This window comes from Thermobia domestica, chromosome 9 (genome assembly GCF_964235325.1).
Source record: "Thermobia domestica chromosome 9, izTheDome1.hap1.1, whole genome shotgun sequence".
Taxonomy (NCBI): domain Eukaryota; kingdom Metazoa; phylum Arthropoda; class Insecta; order Zygentoma; family Lepismatidae; genus Thermobia; species Thermobia domestica.
Genome location: NC_137462.1, coordinates 82,425,386 through 82,439,249, shown reverse-complemented (window position 1 = coordinate 82,439,249; position 13,864 = coordinate 82,425,386). Strand labels below are relative to the sequence as shown.

Here is a 13,864-nt window from a genome sequence, read left to right as displayed (position 1 = left end):
ATATTTAAAAAATAAGAAAGTTTATTATTCATCTACTTTTTCAGAAATACATTTCTAGTGTGTTTCATATTTCTTACATAACCTAATACATTTCTCTTTCATATGCAGTTATTTATTTTAATCGTTCTCTTTTTAATTGTCATCGCTTGAGACTAGCAATCCTACATTTATAAACATAAAATACGATTAAACGCACTGTATGGAATACTCGGCCGACAGAAATTAATATCGTAACAGAGGTTCATTTTAAACAAGAAAAGTTAAAGAAAAACTTTTTCTTTTATTTTGATATCCTTAAACTACACCAATTTTGGAAAGCCATCTGCGATATCAATAAGAATTTCAACCGCATTCCGTGTCCACGTCATTCTCAATTTTAGCACCACCATAGAGAGATTATCGTTTGTTTTCTTTGATGCAATGTCGGATATAAATAGAACATATTTTATTTTAAAACAGTTGTAATAAACGTTGTAAGCAACCCAAAAATTGCACACAACTTGGCAATTTCCTTTTGATGAAATATTTGATCATCTATAACCGCCTTCATACAGTCGTCTTAGATATCTAAGATATGCAATCTTATGACGATTTTTTTCAATCTTCATCATCAGGATAACAGTGAGTAAAATGATATTATATTTTGAGTACTTTCAAAGTAAATTAAAACTTAATAGAAGGAGCAAACAAAAATCAGAAGACTACCAAAATAATTCGTAAAAGTACTAAAAATGGCTGACCTTTATTCTGCATTTGAGATCTACAGTATTTATTGCATCTCTTTGTCAGGTGTGTTATGATAACAAATCATTATGTTTTCATATTGTCCTCTTCTTCTTTTTAAATTTCTATATCAGCTGATGTTGGCATCACTGGAAAGTCCACGTACACAAGCGAGGTAAGAAATTGAACGAAGAAATTTTGTTTTCGCGTAAACGAAGAACGGGAAAGATAGAAACGTATGTGAAGGCAAGTAAATTGGAAATACCGAACTAGGGAAAGCATGAATGTCTTGTAAATAAAGTCATGTGGTGTGCATGCAGACAATACACAACACACCGTTCTCTTGTATTAAAATATTTCTTAGAATCAGAGCTTGAGATAATAACCTTTACAAGTGGCTTTAAAGTTTAAAGTATTGTTTCATGGTGAATATGTTTTAAATGCGAGAAAGAACTGTTGCTTGTTCTATTCATAGACAAGTAAATTTAATAAAAGTGCAATTCGAATCATGATTGTAACGACCTCGATTCGGAAGAGAAACACCCAAAACAATTATGTTTACTAATGGTTCGATATGGAATATTTACCCATCTGCATGCTATCGCAGTTCACGGAAACAGGAATAATATGTCGAGAACAACCCAACGAACCCCTGCGGGGCTTCTAACCGGTTCCTATCCCTACTGCTACCCCTACCCCTACTTCCACTCCTATTACTACTTGTACTATTGATCCGTATAGTAAAACTGCACGATATGTATTCCTTTTATTAGGAAATGCACTACTAGTACCTTGCGAATTTTTTCTTCAGTCTTTGTACTGCAGAGTAGGTCCAGCATGTTGAAATTTAGTTTAGCTTGGGGTAGGTTAGTTTAGATCAAGTTAAGTTGGGTTCGGTTAGACTCAATATCCCTTAAGCTACTTTGTGGCACTTAGCCCATTTTTGAGCGAAGGCTAGAGGATGGATTAACCGTATGGGTGTAAATAAAGTTTTCAGTCATATGCTATAAATAGGGTTGCCATAATTTTTTGATCCAAAATACGGACAAGCCTTAAAATGACGACCCATCAAAGATACAGTGCCCAAACAGAACCAATATTTTGAGATTTCTTACCTAAAATCACATTTTTATGTTAACACACAATTGTTTATTGTAATACTTAAAACACTTGGAAACTAACATGTTTATATATATATATATATATATATATATATATATATATATATATATATTTCATTAACACAAATATAATAAATCTTGCCATTAAATTACGTATATTAAATCCAACCAAAAGAACCCTGGAATGGAAAAATGAGACATTTTTTAAAAACATGACCTACTTTATTAATAGTAACTGAAATAACATAAGTTATATACCCTATGATGAAAATACAATTCTTTTCGCCCGAGATTTTAGCGATTCCCAACTAGAAAATTTTCGGGCAGCTCAAAAACCGGTTAATACGAACATTTTCCTATTTCATGCTTTGTACGATACGGACACGGACCCAAAAATACAAACAATCCGTATAAAATATGAACCCTAGCTATAAAAGCTATAGTGGAAAAAACAAAGCCTGTGCTAAGTGGGCACTGAAAACCATGAATACTATCTGATCGTAGATTGAAGCTGATGGGAGAAAGCGCGTAACTGAGGGTAGTGGATTCACACTGTGTTCCTGCTGTTACTAGTGCCTTACGTGTCAGGAAACTTTCTCATTAGAGATCATGACTGAACACACTGCATTCACAAACAAAATCAATCATGGGTTCCTTATGCAACATTACGTGCCTACAGGCGTATACTTTGGATTACGTGTTTTAACATTATTAAGGACGTCAGAGATAAGGTCCCGGGTAAAGTTCAGTAGTTCGTATCCCATTAAAATAAATTTTAAACGGTTATCTGAATAGTGAAACAGTGGGTTTAATTATATTTCTAAAAGGAAATCACCAAAATTAAAAGTAGAAAGGAAAGAAACATGCGAAAAAAAGGAACAAACTAGTTCCGAGTAGTACAATACGAAAGGTTATAACACGGCTCGGATAAAACAACAAAAACATTTTTAAAAATGACTCACAAATTTATAGCATCGATGCCTGACAAATAGTATTGGGTCGATGCATAAGTTCGTGCGGTTCTTATATGTCATTTTCATTCTAGTGTTCTGTTAATTCTAATACAGATAGAACATAGATATAAGATTAACATATTCTGCGTGTGTAACAATACATTGCATACATTTTACTGTCACTCACAATTACTCAGTGATGTATTCACTCCACTATCTATGATCTGGCAACGTTCAGGTAGCAGTTCAATGCCTCGCCTATAGAACTGTTTTGGTTTTGACTAGAAGAAATCTGTTAGCCATTGGCCAAGACAAGCTTTTCTGTGCTGTTCTTTCAGAAATTGAGGTCTGTTCCGGAAGAAGGGCACATAGGCCTATGTGCCCTTTTCCCGGAAATCATTGAAAACGAACCGCGGTGTTATATTGTAGGTAGTGTGAAACTTTCATCTCGATATCTCTATTTTTGGCAGAGTGGCGATATTGTTTTTGTAAGCCTTTGCACTACTGTTTTGGCACACATCTGACTTCAGACCCTAGCAGCGGTAGCTTCTATTGTGATGCATTAATAGTGTGCTATTTCTTCAACCAACAAGGATTTTCGAAAAAAGGGCACATAACATGTTATACAAATATGTTTATAAATATTTAATTTTTTTTTTCATTTAATACAAGCTATTTATTAAGCAAACAGATCATTTATATTAAGAAAACCTGTAACAGGTATTTGCAAGCTTATGTTATTGTTATATATTCTAATAAATTTTAAGGCTCTTTTTCTCCATTCACGAAAACGGTCTATGTTTCCTTCTTCCGGAATAGGCCTCAATTGCTTCATTCCCGTACACTGCACAAATTGTTCTCGGAGCTTTTGCTGCACTGGATACTCGGTTAAACTCGAAGAGTGAAATGTGACGGAAATGATCACTTTTCTTAACTTGACATTGCATATTAGTTTGTCTGAAATATATACAATAATACGTTAACAGTCAAGAAGATCTGTTTCACAACACACAAACTCCAAACTACGGTAAAACAACGGAATAAGGATAAACAATCGCTTCACGCCGCATTGTTGCCAAAAGAAAACCGCACGAACTTATGCATCGACCTTATGATAGAAAAACCTCGTGCAAGCCGTATCTCGTGACCACGGTGCACATACAACATACATCGGACAGGAACATTAAACCACCAACCAACAACAATGCTTTTAAAACATGATTCATCACAAAAAGGGGTCTAACACCAATAAATCAGTACCAACCAAGACAAAACTATTTCAACTTACAGCTTTAGTCACAAAAAGTGGGACTACCTTCTAGAAACTAAGTCTGAAAAATTGACGTTAGATCCGTATGTATTTCTTTTAGGTCTGGCTGTTTTTTCCTGTTTTTGCCACAGTCAGGAGTGAAAATTGAACGATAATATTGCAGTATGCATATGCTAGTTTTGTTGTAGACAAATAAAATAGCAAAACTACTGAAAATTATGGTAATTTTAAGTTGCAAATGTATTTTAATATTTATATTTCTTAATTTAAAACGATTAAATAAGTGGTGCAAGTAGGGAAAATATCGTAAGTCAAAAACAGACTACAGTAAAAAAAGAAACAACTGTCTGCCTCCCGCGATTTGGTAATTGTTTCACTGCTAATTCGTGTGTTCCCAAAACATATTTTTCTGCAGGTGCCTTCCGTGGAGCCGAAACTAGGGAGTAATTTATGAAAAACCCATTGAACTCAGCAGGGTAAAAGCAAGAATATTTGAAAACATTCTGTTGTTTCTGATGCAACATATGATTCATCTGGTCTTTTGCATAGGAGGTTGAGAGGGAACTATATTTCAGAAAGGAAACTAAAATCACATTTATTTACAATGTTAGTATAACAATCTGGCAGAAAATGACCCAAAACTTGAATAAATTTTGCTGCATATAAGACGAGTTACTTTTCTTTATTTTCTTAAGCTGTGCTCTTAGGCGATATTTTTGTCAGGAAAACAAGTAAAGACATATATAATTTACTTTCTGTAAAGTCTTTCAGAGAGTAACTCTGTAATTAGTATTTAAAATAAACATACAAACATGATCTTTACAATATATATAATGATTTGTTTGTTACTTCTATCTCTCGTACGTGAGGTCCCTGGACTTTGTGGTGGACAAACACCATAAGCCTGCATGTTCTCGGAGTTCTCCCGTTTCCTCCCATTTTCTTCATTCTGCTATTATCTTCCATCACATTATCACCATCTCCTTTAGCCTCAATGCATAAACGTGGGACGTTAAAATAAACAAAAATGTTCTATTTTTAAATTAGACCCAAGAAAACCTATTTTAAACAAAATTTCATGGCAAGTCTACCTTTTGAAAGGAAAAGAAATTAGAATATTTTAAATTAATAGTATCCGACAACTGAAAGTTAGTAGAATTCTTATAACAGCATTCCTTACTAGAATTACATTTACGTCACTTTGTACTTAATAACGATCCCAATTGCGCTGATGGAAACAAATAAGAAATTTTGTACATTTGCTTCTCGTTTCTTTGCTTTTCTGAAGTAGACTAGGCCTACAGCTACCCATATTTGTTTGTCTGAGACTGATGTATCTACATCATATTTTCTTTATATTGCACAACTTAATCCAATGCATAACCCTGTATGGATCAAAAATATCACTTTCAATCCTGGGATCATCTGAAAACTTCATAAATTATTTAACATTCTTTTCCTGCCATGAAATTATCTTACACATGATAGCATAGTATTGTAATAACAATATCATGACACTAATTTGAAAATATATATATGGAGTAAACCTTTGAAAATAGTTTTAGAAAACGCGAAGTCCATACTTCACTCTAGTCTTTTGCATGAATTGGCAAGAACAGAAAAACGCTCAGTGATAAAGTAGTCGAATAGTAAGCTATGCGGGAAATACAAAAATAATGAAACCTGAGATCGGTGATTCGAACTTCCCAACGTTCTGCGAAAGTTTTCTTGAGAAAAAGTATGGCAAAGGAACAGGGTATTAACGATTGATGTGTCAGAAAAATAAACATTTCATAATGATGTAGTCTACATCAAGAAATACCTGCTTCATGGAAAAAAAAAAAAAAAAAAAAAAAATCGTGTACAGCAAAAACCAACAAACTTGATTACTTTCTAGATTTCATTCTTCTAAATTTTAACGAGCGAAGCGACAGCAAGGTAATGTAGAAAGGATTGCTAACTGACAATGAAAAAAACACACTAACTCACGAAGAATGTGTGCAAAAGATTGAAAAATACATTTTTGTGGTTTATGAGTATTTTCTGTTGTTAAACTGTGTAGCTATATTTACTTTATGACGTTACATTTTTTTATAAATATATTTTATTTATCTGAAAATGCATTATATAAAACTTGTAGAAAATGTATTTACATAAAATCATATTGTTCTATAAAAGATTAAAATGGATAATTAATAATATTTTAAATGATATATATATATATATATATATATTAGTTTAACATTTTGAAATATTACATATACACATTCATATATAAGGATAAATAACAAATGTAACAAGCACTTGTGTTCCTAAAGCTTTATAAGGGATCTAGCTGAAATGCCCATTCTTGGCAGTAATTTGAGGGAAATAAGAGAAAATACATGATATTGTCTACTAAGATTAATAAAAAACGTAATTGATGTAATTGTAGATGTAGATAAGAATCAAATATAGATTTTGATTTAAGAATGCAGTGTGGGCTTAAATGCAAGTTGTATGAATGAAAAGAAAGCACTAGATTGTAGATTCCCAGGAACTGAGTAATATGGATAGCATTGCAAGTACTTCGTTCCAAGAAAAATTCCCGCAGCTAAAAAAGAATTGTACTATTCTGTATAAGTTCCTAGTTCTAGTAAAATTGAAATCATGCAATCTGATACGGTAGATGAAATGAGTATTTTCTCTGTTATTATCAGCGGAAATTTATAACAGGGAACGAAGAAATCCAACTGGAATTTACCAGAGGGTAGTTATTAGTAGTCGGCTGGCATTTCAACTAAATGAACGATTCACCAATTTTCGATTGATTGACTGGCCAGTTGGCCTTTGCTCAAGCCAAGGTAGATGACATATGTCAATTATTAGGAGTTCTGTAAAGTGGGTTAAAGGCGAAGATTGTAGAAAATAGTTGAAGGCACTATTTCAGGTTAGACGCGCAAAAATCTCCGGTGTTAACTCCTCCGTAGATGCCGCGGCAGTGCTGGAGTTTATGAGTTCTTATTTCTTTTACATGTTTCGTCTTCGTTAATTATTTCATAGTGATTTTATTTAATGGTGGGTGAATGAAAAGGCATTAAACCTTAATCAATCAAGGAACATGATGGAAATTAATTTATTGGTAATTGAATATTTTCCCCTCAAAGTTGGCTGATTTGTTTCAGTTTTAATTATTTTGGTAATTAAACTTGAATGAACTAACCCAGATTAGGGATTAGTTTAACAATACCTGAACGTTAAGAATACTACTCCGTGAATTTTTTTCAAGTTAACTCATTAAAATGTTCTTTTTTCTTCTTTTCCATGAATATATAACTCTTAATGCAGGGCACAAAATTTCCGGTCGACAGATCGCCATTAGCGATTAGAAATTTAGAGCTGGCAACTAGTGTTCAGTAGGAAACGTTTCTACCTAAACTCACAGGGTTGCTCAGATTCGGTTTCGCATGAAAATAATTGTGAGAGAAAACCGGATTATGAAGTCTTCACAACATTGTAATCCGCCCCTTTTTTTCCAGCCCTCAGTCGAAATGGTTTGTTTCCTGAGAGATCGTTTCCCGCGCTATTTGAAGCTAGAACAGCTGCGGGGACAGCTCAGTGCCTAGAATAGATCAACCAATCACGTCACGATGTCAGTGATAAATAAATGAATAACAAAATAAGCAAATACATAAAATATTTAAAAAAAATAGATATTTGCATGAGATACCATTAGCACTGGTAACAATAAATAATTAAAGATGTAGGGGGAAACTAGCCCTAGTCGTGAAATTAATCGACAACAGTGCCTCTATGCGAATAACAAAGAACCATTTAAACAAACGCGAATCGAAAAAAAAATTTTGGGAGGGGGGGAGGACCCCTCATAAATTGTACGTTAGAGATACTGGCGACCATCATTTTTGAATCGGCGAGTGCGTCTAACTTTGAAATTTTGCGCCCTGCATTAATGTATAGCAAAGTCTTGGGATAAATAGACTGGTATTTGAATATAATTTTCTTCCTTTCCATCTTCTTTCTTCTCATCGTTGTTGAAACACGGAAATGACTTATATATATATATATATATATATATATATATATATATATGGGTGATTCCACGAAAAAGGGAAATTTTCACTTGGAAAATTTTTGTTCCGTTGATGGTCGCCTATTTCAATAAAAATATCACATGCACTTACTACTACAAAGTACATGTTAATTAGGTGTTCAGCAGAGCTGAATCGTTATTGGTGTAGTAAATAAAAAATAATAAACTTTTCAGCACCCACGGAGTTGAGACCATAGGTCACGGAGTTGAGATTAGTTAACACGGAGTTGAAAATTGCTGTGGAGTTGAGAAACGTGATACATCTGGGTGATAAATTTTGGTTTATAAGTGATTAAGCTTATAATTTACATAAAATTTGAAATAATTTTCCAATAGTTTTTGTAAGTTAGAATTATTCTCCTTATGTTGAATAAAATTCTAACAAACTAGATGACACGTAATTTGTTATACAAAAATACTCCAGAAAATACTGCAAGCATATGAAAATATATCTAATGAAGGTTCCAAAATTGAGTGTATATATATATATATATATATATATATATATGAATATGTGACGTAAATAAGAAAAAAAGAAATACACATACACTTATCGAATATTGAAAAATTATTGCGCTTTCAATATGTTGACTATCATATGGAGAGGACAAACTTTTTACATAAGCTTACGAAACAGACGAAGTAGTCACTAAACCTGTCTATTGTCTACTTCATTTGTTTTCTGAGCTTATGTAAACCGTTTGTCTTCTCTGTGTGATCAAGTCCACACGTCGAAAGTGCAATACTTTTTCAATATTTGGTAAGTGTATTTGTACCGTATATTTGGTATATATACAAGGTGTTTCAAAACAATACACACATCGTTTGGGAGCTGATTTCTGACACCAAGATAAGACGAAAAGTATAGACAACTGGGTGCACAAATGCTTCCTTTCGGAGTTATAGGCTGCCGAAAACATGAAAAAAATGAACTTTAAAGGTCCATAGTTCCAAAACTATGAGATCTGCCGTAGTCGGGTCACGACTTCACTTAGGAACTAATATGTGCACTATCCAAAAATTTGTTTCAGAATCCTGAGGTACTCACGAAGCAATTTTTATAGAGGGAGTTTGGTTACGGGCGTATAATCTGAAGTACTCACCAACTACTTCTATAAAAGTTGTTGTGGAAGTACCGCAAGATTCTGAAACATGGATATTTGGATAGCGCACATACTAATTCCTAAGTGAAGTCTGACCCGACTACGGTAGGTCCCATAGTTTTATGCGATGGACCTTTACCTTCAAAGTTAATTTTTTCATGTTTTCGGCAGCCTATAACTGCGAAAGGAAGCATTTGTGCACCCAGATTGGTCTATACTTTTATCTTATCTTGGTGTTAGGAATCACCTCCCAAACGTTGTCGGTATTGTTTGAAACGCCCTGTATAATGCACACTAAATGACAGTGTAAGGCACTCATCATTTCTGTTTTCTTTGGATAATTCGATGTTCTTTGTTAAGTAGCCCTCATTTTCCACTCCAATGAAGGAAATGTCTTGAGGAAACAGGGAAGGGCTGTTCTAGTCTACACAGAATGACAACTGCCAACGCTTTTTAAACGTCAGGTTTAGTAGGCCAGGAGAAATTCCTCCCGATCCGCGTCATAAAATTGACTGTCCGCATATTGCCCTCAGACTCTTCGACAATCTCTGAAAAGAAAACAATTAGTTGATCATAAGATTCAGACGTCAATAGGTTAAAAACAGATACCATCCATCTTGACTTGACTAAAGTTTTACCTCCGGCTACCTGACAGCCCCAAATCTGAACTTCCGCGAAACACTCCTTAAGAGTCTTCATCCCGGCGAAATTAAAATACCGCTAATTTTACAGTAATTATGTGATATCTTCAAATAGATAAAAGATAATTGAAATATGGAACAAGAGCGCCATAGACAATATTATTTTGCGTGAGGTACCGTTATCACAAGTCACCTAGTGGCTTTCCGTTTTCAACTGTTTAGAAACGCGAAAATAAATGCCGATTTTCAAAATGGCTCGAAATCGAAAGCAGATAAGTGAGTCGTGATAACGGTTTCTCATGTAAAATAATATTGTCTAGGGCGCTCTTGTTCCACATTTCGATTATCTTTTATCTATTTGAAGATATCACATAATTACTCTAAAATTAGCGGTATTTTAATTTCGCCGGGATGAAGACTCTTAAATGGGCTAGGACCCTCCAGCCGTCTTTGAGTGTGAATGACACGTGGTGAGCGTGTCGGCTCCTACGACCGTTGCGATGGTCTGCGCAATCAGGTTTCAGTACATCTCTACTCAAATGAGTTTTTTAATTGCCTTACTGTGCGAAGTAAACACCATTAATTTTTGAGCTTCCACCGGGAAACAAACCCAGAACCACGCACGAAAGGCGAGCATACCAGTCACTAGACCATAAACGAGCTTTATTTCTATCAATATATTGAAAGAACAAATATTTGGAAGAGCATGAGCATAACAAACACTACAGGATTATCAACTCCGTGACTTGTCTCAACACCGTGGATTCCTTAGTTTTCAGATGGACATGGAGTTGAGAACCATGGAGTTGAGAAAATCGAATATAATTTATTTTTACCGGCCCACTTTTTAACCAGTACATGTGAGTAATTGTGTACGAATTTTCTACGTTAAGGCGTAGGTTCCTCAAGGGAAAGAAGGTATATAGCATACAAATACATTCAGTAATAAATACCATGGTGTTGAGAATCAATTAATATACGCACCTGCTTTCCACACACAAAAATATTTTTCCTATAGCTTTTAACACATGCACACAACTTTTTCTGTTCTTCAGTCAAACATGTCTGTCTTGTCTTCTTGTGGGTGTTGCCAATGTGGACGACCATGCTATCTGTTGAGAGCAATGATAATTTTTTCTATTGCCATGGAGTTGAGACGAAATAGAGGTGACAGAAACGAAGCATAGTCAGGCTTTCCAAAATAATTGTTGTAAAGATTTACTTTCCACAAAACCGAAACATTGAAGTGTTCTCTTCCATTTAATTACCATTAAATGATGTTTGATTTGCGACTTCAGTTGTAATTTATTGATTAAAATCAGTCAACTGTAGTCTGTGACAGCCCACGGTGTTGAGAAATTGGGTAATAATTAATTTTTTACGTATGTTTCGTGTTATATTTGCAAACTGTTATACATGGCATACCTACTTTGTGACGGTTACTACCAAACAAAATAAAAATGAGGTGATTCTTTCTAGTGGTAGTTTGAAGAAATGCCCGTGACAGAAAATTTCCCTTTTTCGTGGAATCACCCATATATATATATATATATATATATATATATATATATATATATATATATATATATATATATATATATATATATATATATATATATATATATATAAATGACAAAATTGTGGCTGCTTTAAGCACCAAAAGATTGCTAATTTGCAGATATTAGATCCTTATTGTTACCAGTTAAAGAATAAATTAAATTCTGTGCCGTTGTGTGAAAATATTAAGTTGATTGATAGTCTAATATTTATTCGGAATTCAAAGTTCAATACCTGGTTATTGGTTACTCCGACTTCTTTGGTCAATCGAGTTTTAGAATGAATTTACAACTCTGGACTCTTTAGTGTAAATTAAATGTATAAAACTTGCACGATTTTTTTTTTTCGGAAAAGAAAAAGCAAAAGCATACTTTCGTACATTAAAAATTGTGAATTGTATCCTGAAACAAAGTTTCCAAATCTTATCGTTTTTCTGGAATATCTCCACGTTAAGGCGGAGAAACCACATCTAAAACTATGCACAGACATCGTAGGAAAATTCTTTCGTAGTTCCGGCTACTATTACGTGATATCAATCATAGATATTTATACCAGATTCGTTTGTTACTTACCTATGAACGACAACGGTTACGAAAATTATCAGGTTATTAGACAAAGAATACTTATATTTGTTTCATACTAGTCACATAGTGTCGGATAAGGGGCCACAGTCCATGTCCAGTCAAAAAAAAAAGTATTGCCTCGAACACAAAATACCGACAGATCGGAAGCCGAGACGAAAGGCAAAAAATTGGTGGTGTATCTATTTTCCCAGATTGACAACTGCATTGGCAACCATATACGCAGTACGGTTTCCGTATACCTTTGAAACCTCCAAAAACTTTAGAAAAGAACATTACGTAGTTTAGGAGTTTTTACACGAAACCCAATAAAAGAAAATCAGGTATTTACAAAAAAAAAGTGCAGTCGCCATGAGAGTTACATAGGCGAAACCAAAAGAAATCTAAAGGTTTGTGTAAAGGATCATATTAGAGATTCAAAAGAAAAACCCTGGTGTCAGGTCTGTCGAAACATCTAAAAGAAACACAACACAAGATGGAAGATTCAAAACTTTTATTGGAGGCCAGAAATGAAGTAGAGAGATTCATATTTGAATATTTATTTATTCATTATAAAAAGAAAGAAAAAATAAAGAAAATGGAAAATGAATGGTTAAGTGATGAATGAGAAGCAGTTATTACAAAATTCGCACATTATTAGCATAACAACAAAAATAACAGCACGAGCTGGAAACTTTTCACTAAAGAAGAAAAGAACGCTCAAATTGACTTCGCTATATTGCAACTTACATTCCACCATTTGATGGGTGATCGTGGAATTTCACAAAGTGCGTTCCAACACCGCTCTCCCCTTAGTAAGTCCGTTTTGTTTTATTCCTTGATGTTTTTGTTTTTCTTCCTGTTTTTATCCTCCGTGACCAAGACTCCAGGTGAGAGTCGAAATCTCAAAAGCACAAGTAACATTCAGAAATAACAGAAATCCGTAAGTACAATGGTAGTTAGAATTATTGCACGTGGTTTTATATGGTCGGAAGTGTACGGACGGGGTACCTAGAGAAATCAATATTTTTAATATATGATATGCATCCTAGCAGGTCATTAACTTATATATTAACAAATTTTCTTGATTTCAGGAAGTCTTACATTGTTATGGTAGAAGCTGATGATTAGAATATTTAGCGTTGTTAAGGAAGTCAGGGAAAGAATGGGACAGTTATATTCACAAAACAATGGCCGAATTAAGTGTAAGCCTTCAAGTAGAACAAGTGAATCCTGAAGCTAGCGAGGTAGCTGATTGGGTAGAAGATCAAGAAGTTGCGTTAAATGACGTGGTGGATGCGAATACGGAATTCCAGGTAGGATTTTGTTTATTATTTTTAATAATTGAAAGAAACGAAACATTCTTTAATTAACCGAAACATATTCATTGAGAGTGAAAGGAGACTATTTTTTGATTATTTTGTAGTGGGTATATCTTACACCCTTTGTCTTGTGATTTACTGTAGAGTAACAACTTCTAAGTATGGAAAAACTTTTTACTCATATATCTTCTGTAATTATGGAAAGAATATAAAAGCAAGGGACATAGTTCAGATCAAGTCAGGTAGGCAAATCAAAAAATCATACCTTGATAGTCTCAGATATTACTGAATTTAACAAATATTAAAATTCACAACAAAGAAACTTATACTTTTTGTTTTGTTTTAAACAAAATCCTGATTCGAGATATAGGCCGCCAGGCCGGACGTTAATTTTTACGTGCGAATTTCGGTAAAATATTAAAACGTCATATCTTTGAAACGGTTCAAGATTTTTTGTTTTATTTGAAAGATAATTTTTCACTGATTCACATGGTATATCCTCCATTTGGAAATATCTGTTCAAG

At 33.9% G+C, this 13,864-nt stretch overlaps 1 protein-coding gene across 5 annotated transcripts in view; it reads left to right on the top strand.

Annotated features, from left to right (window-relative positions):
* The first annotated feature begins 782 nt into the window (after positions 1 to 782).
* LOC145694789 (uncharacterized) overlaps positions 783 to 13,864 on the top strand; it is a 58,230-nt gene continuing 45,148 nt past the window's right edge. Inside the window, exons 1-2 of one of the 5 annotated variants that reach the window (XM_081771427.1) lie at positions 783 to 898; positions 13,113 to 13,334. In XM_081771427.1, coding sequence (XP_081627553.1) covers positions 13,209 to 13,334 — 126 coding nt within the window. In that variant the 5' untranslated portion in view covers positions 783 to 898; positions 13,113 to 13,208. Of the gene's footprint in view, positions 974 to 13,112; positions 13,335 to 13,864 lie in introns of those variants that run through there. The other 4 variants (XM_081771429.1, XM_081771426.1, XM_081771428.1 and 1 more) reach the window with 4 other exon arrangements.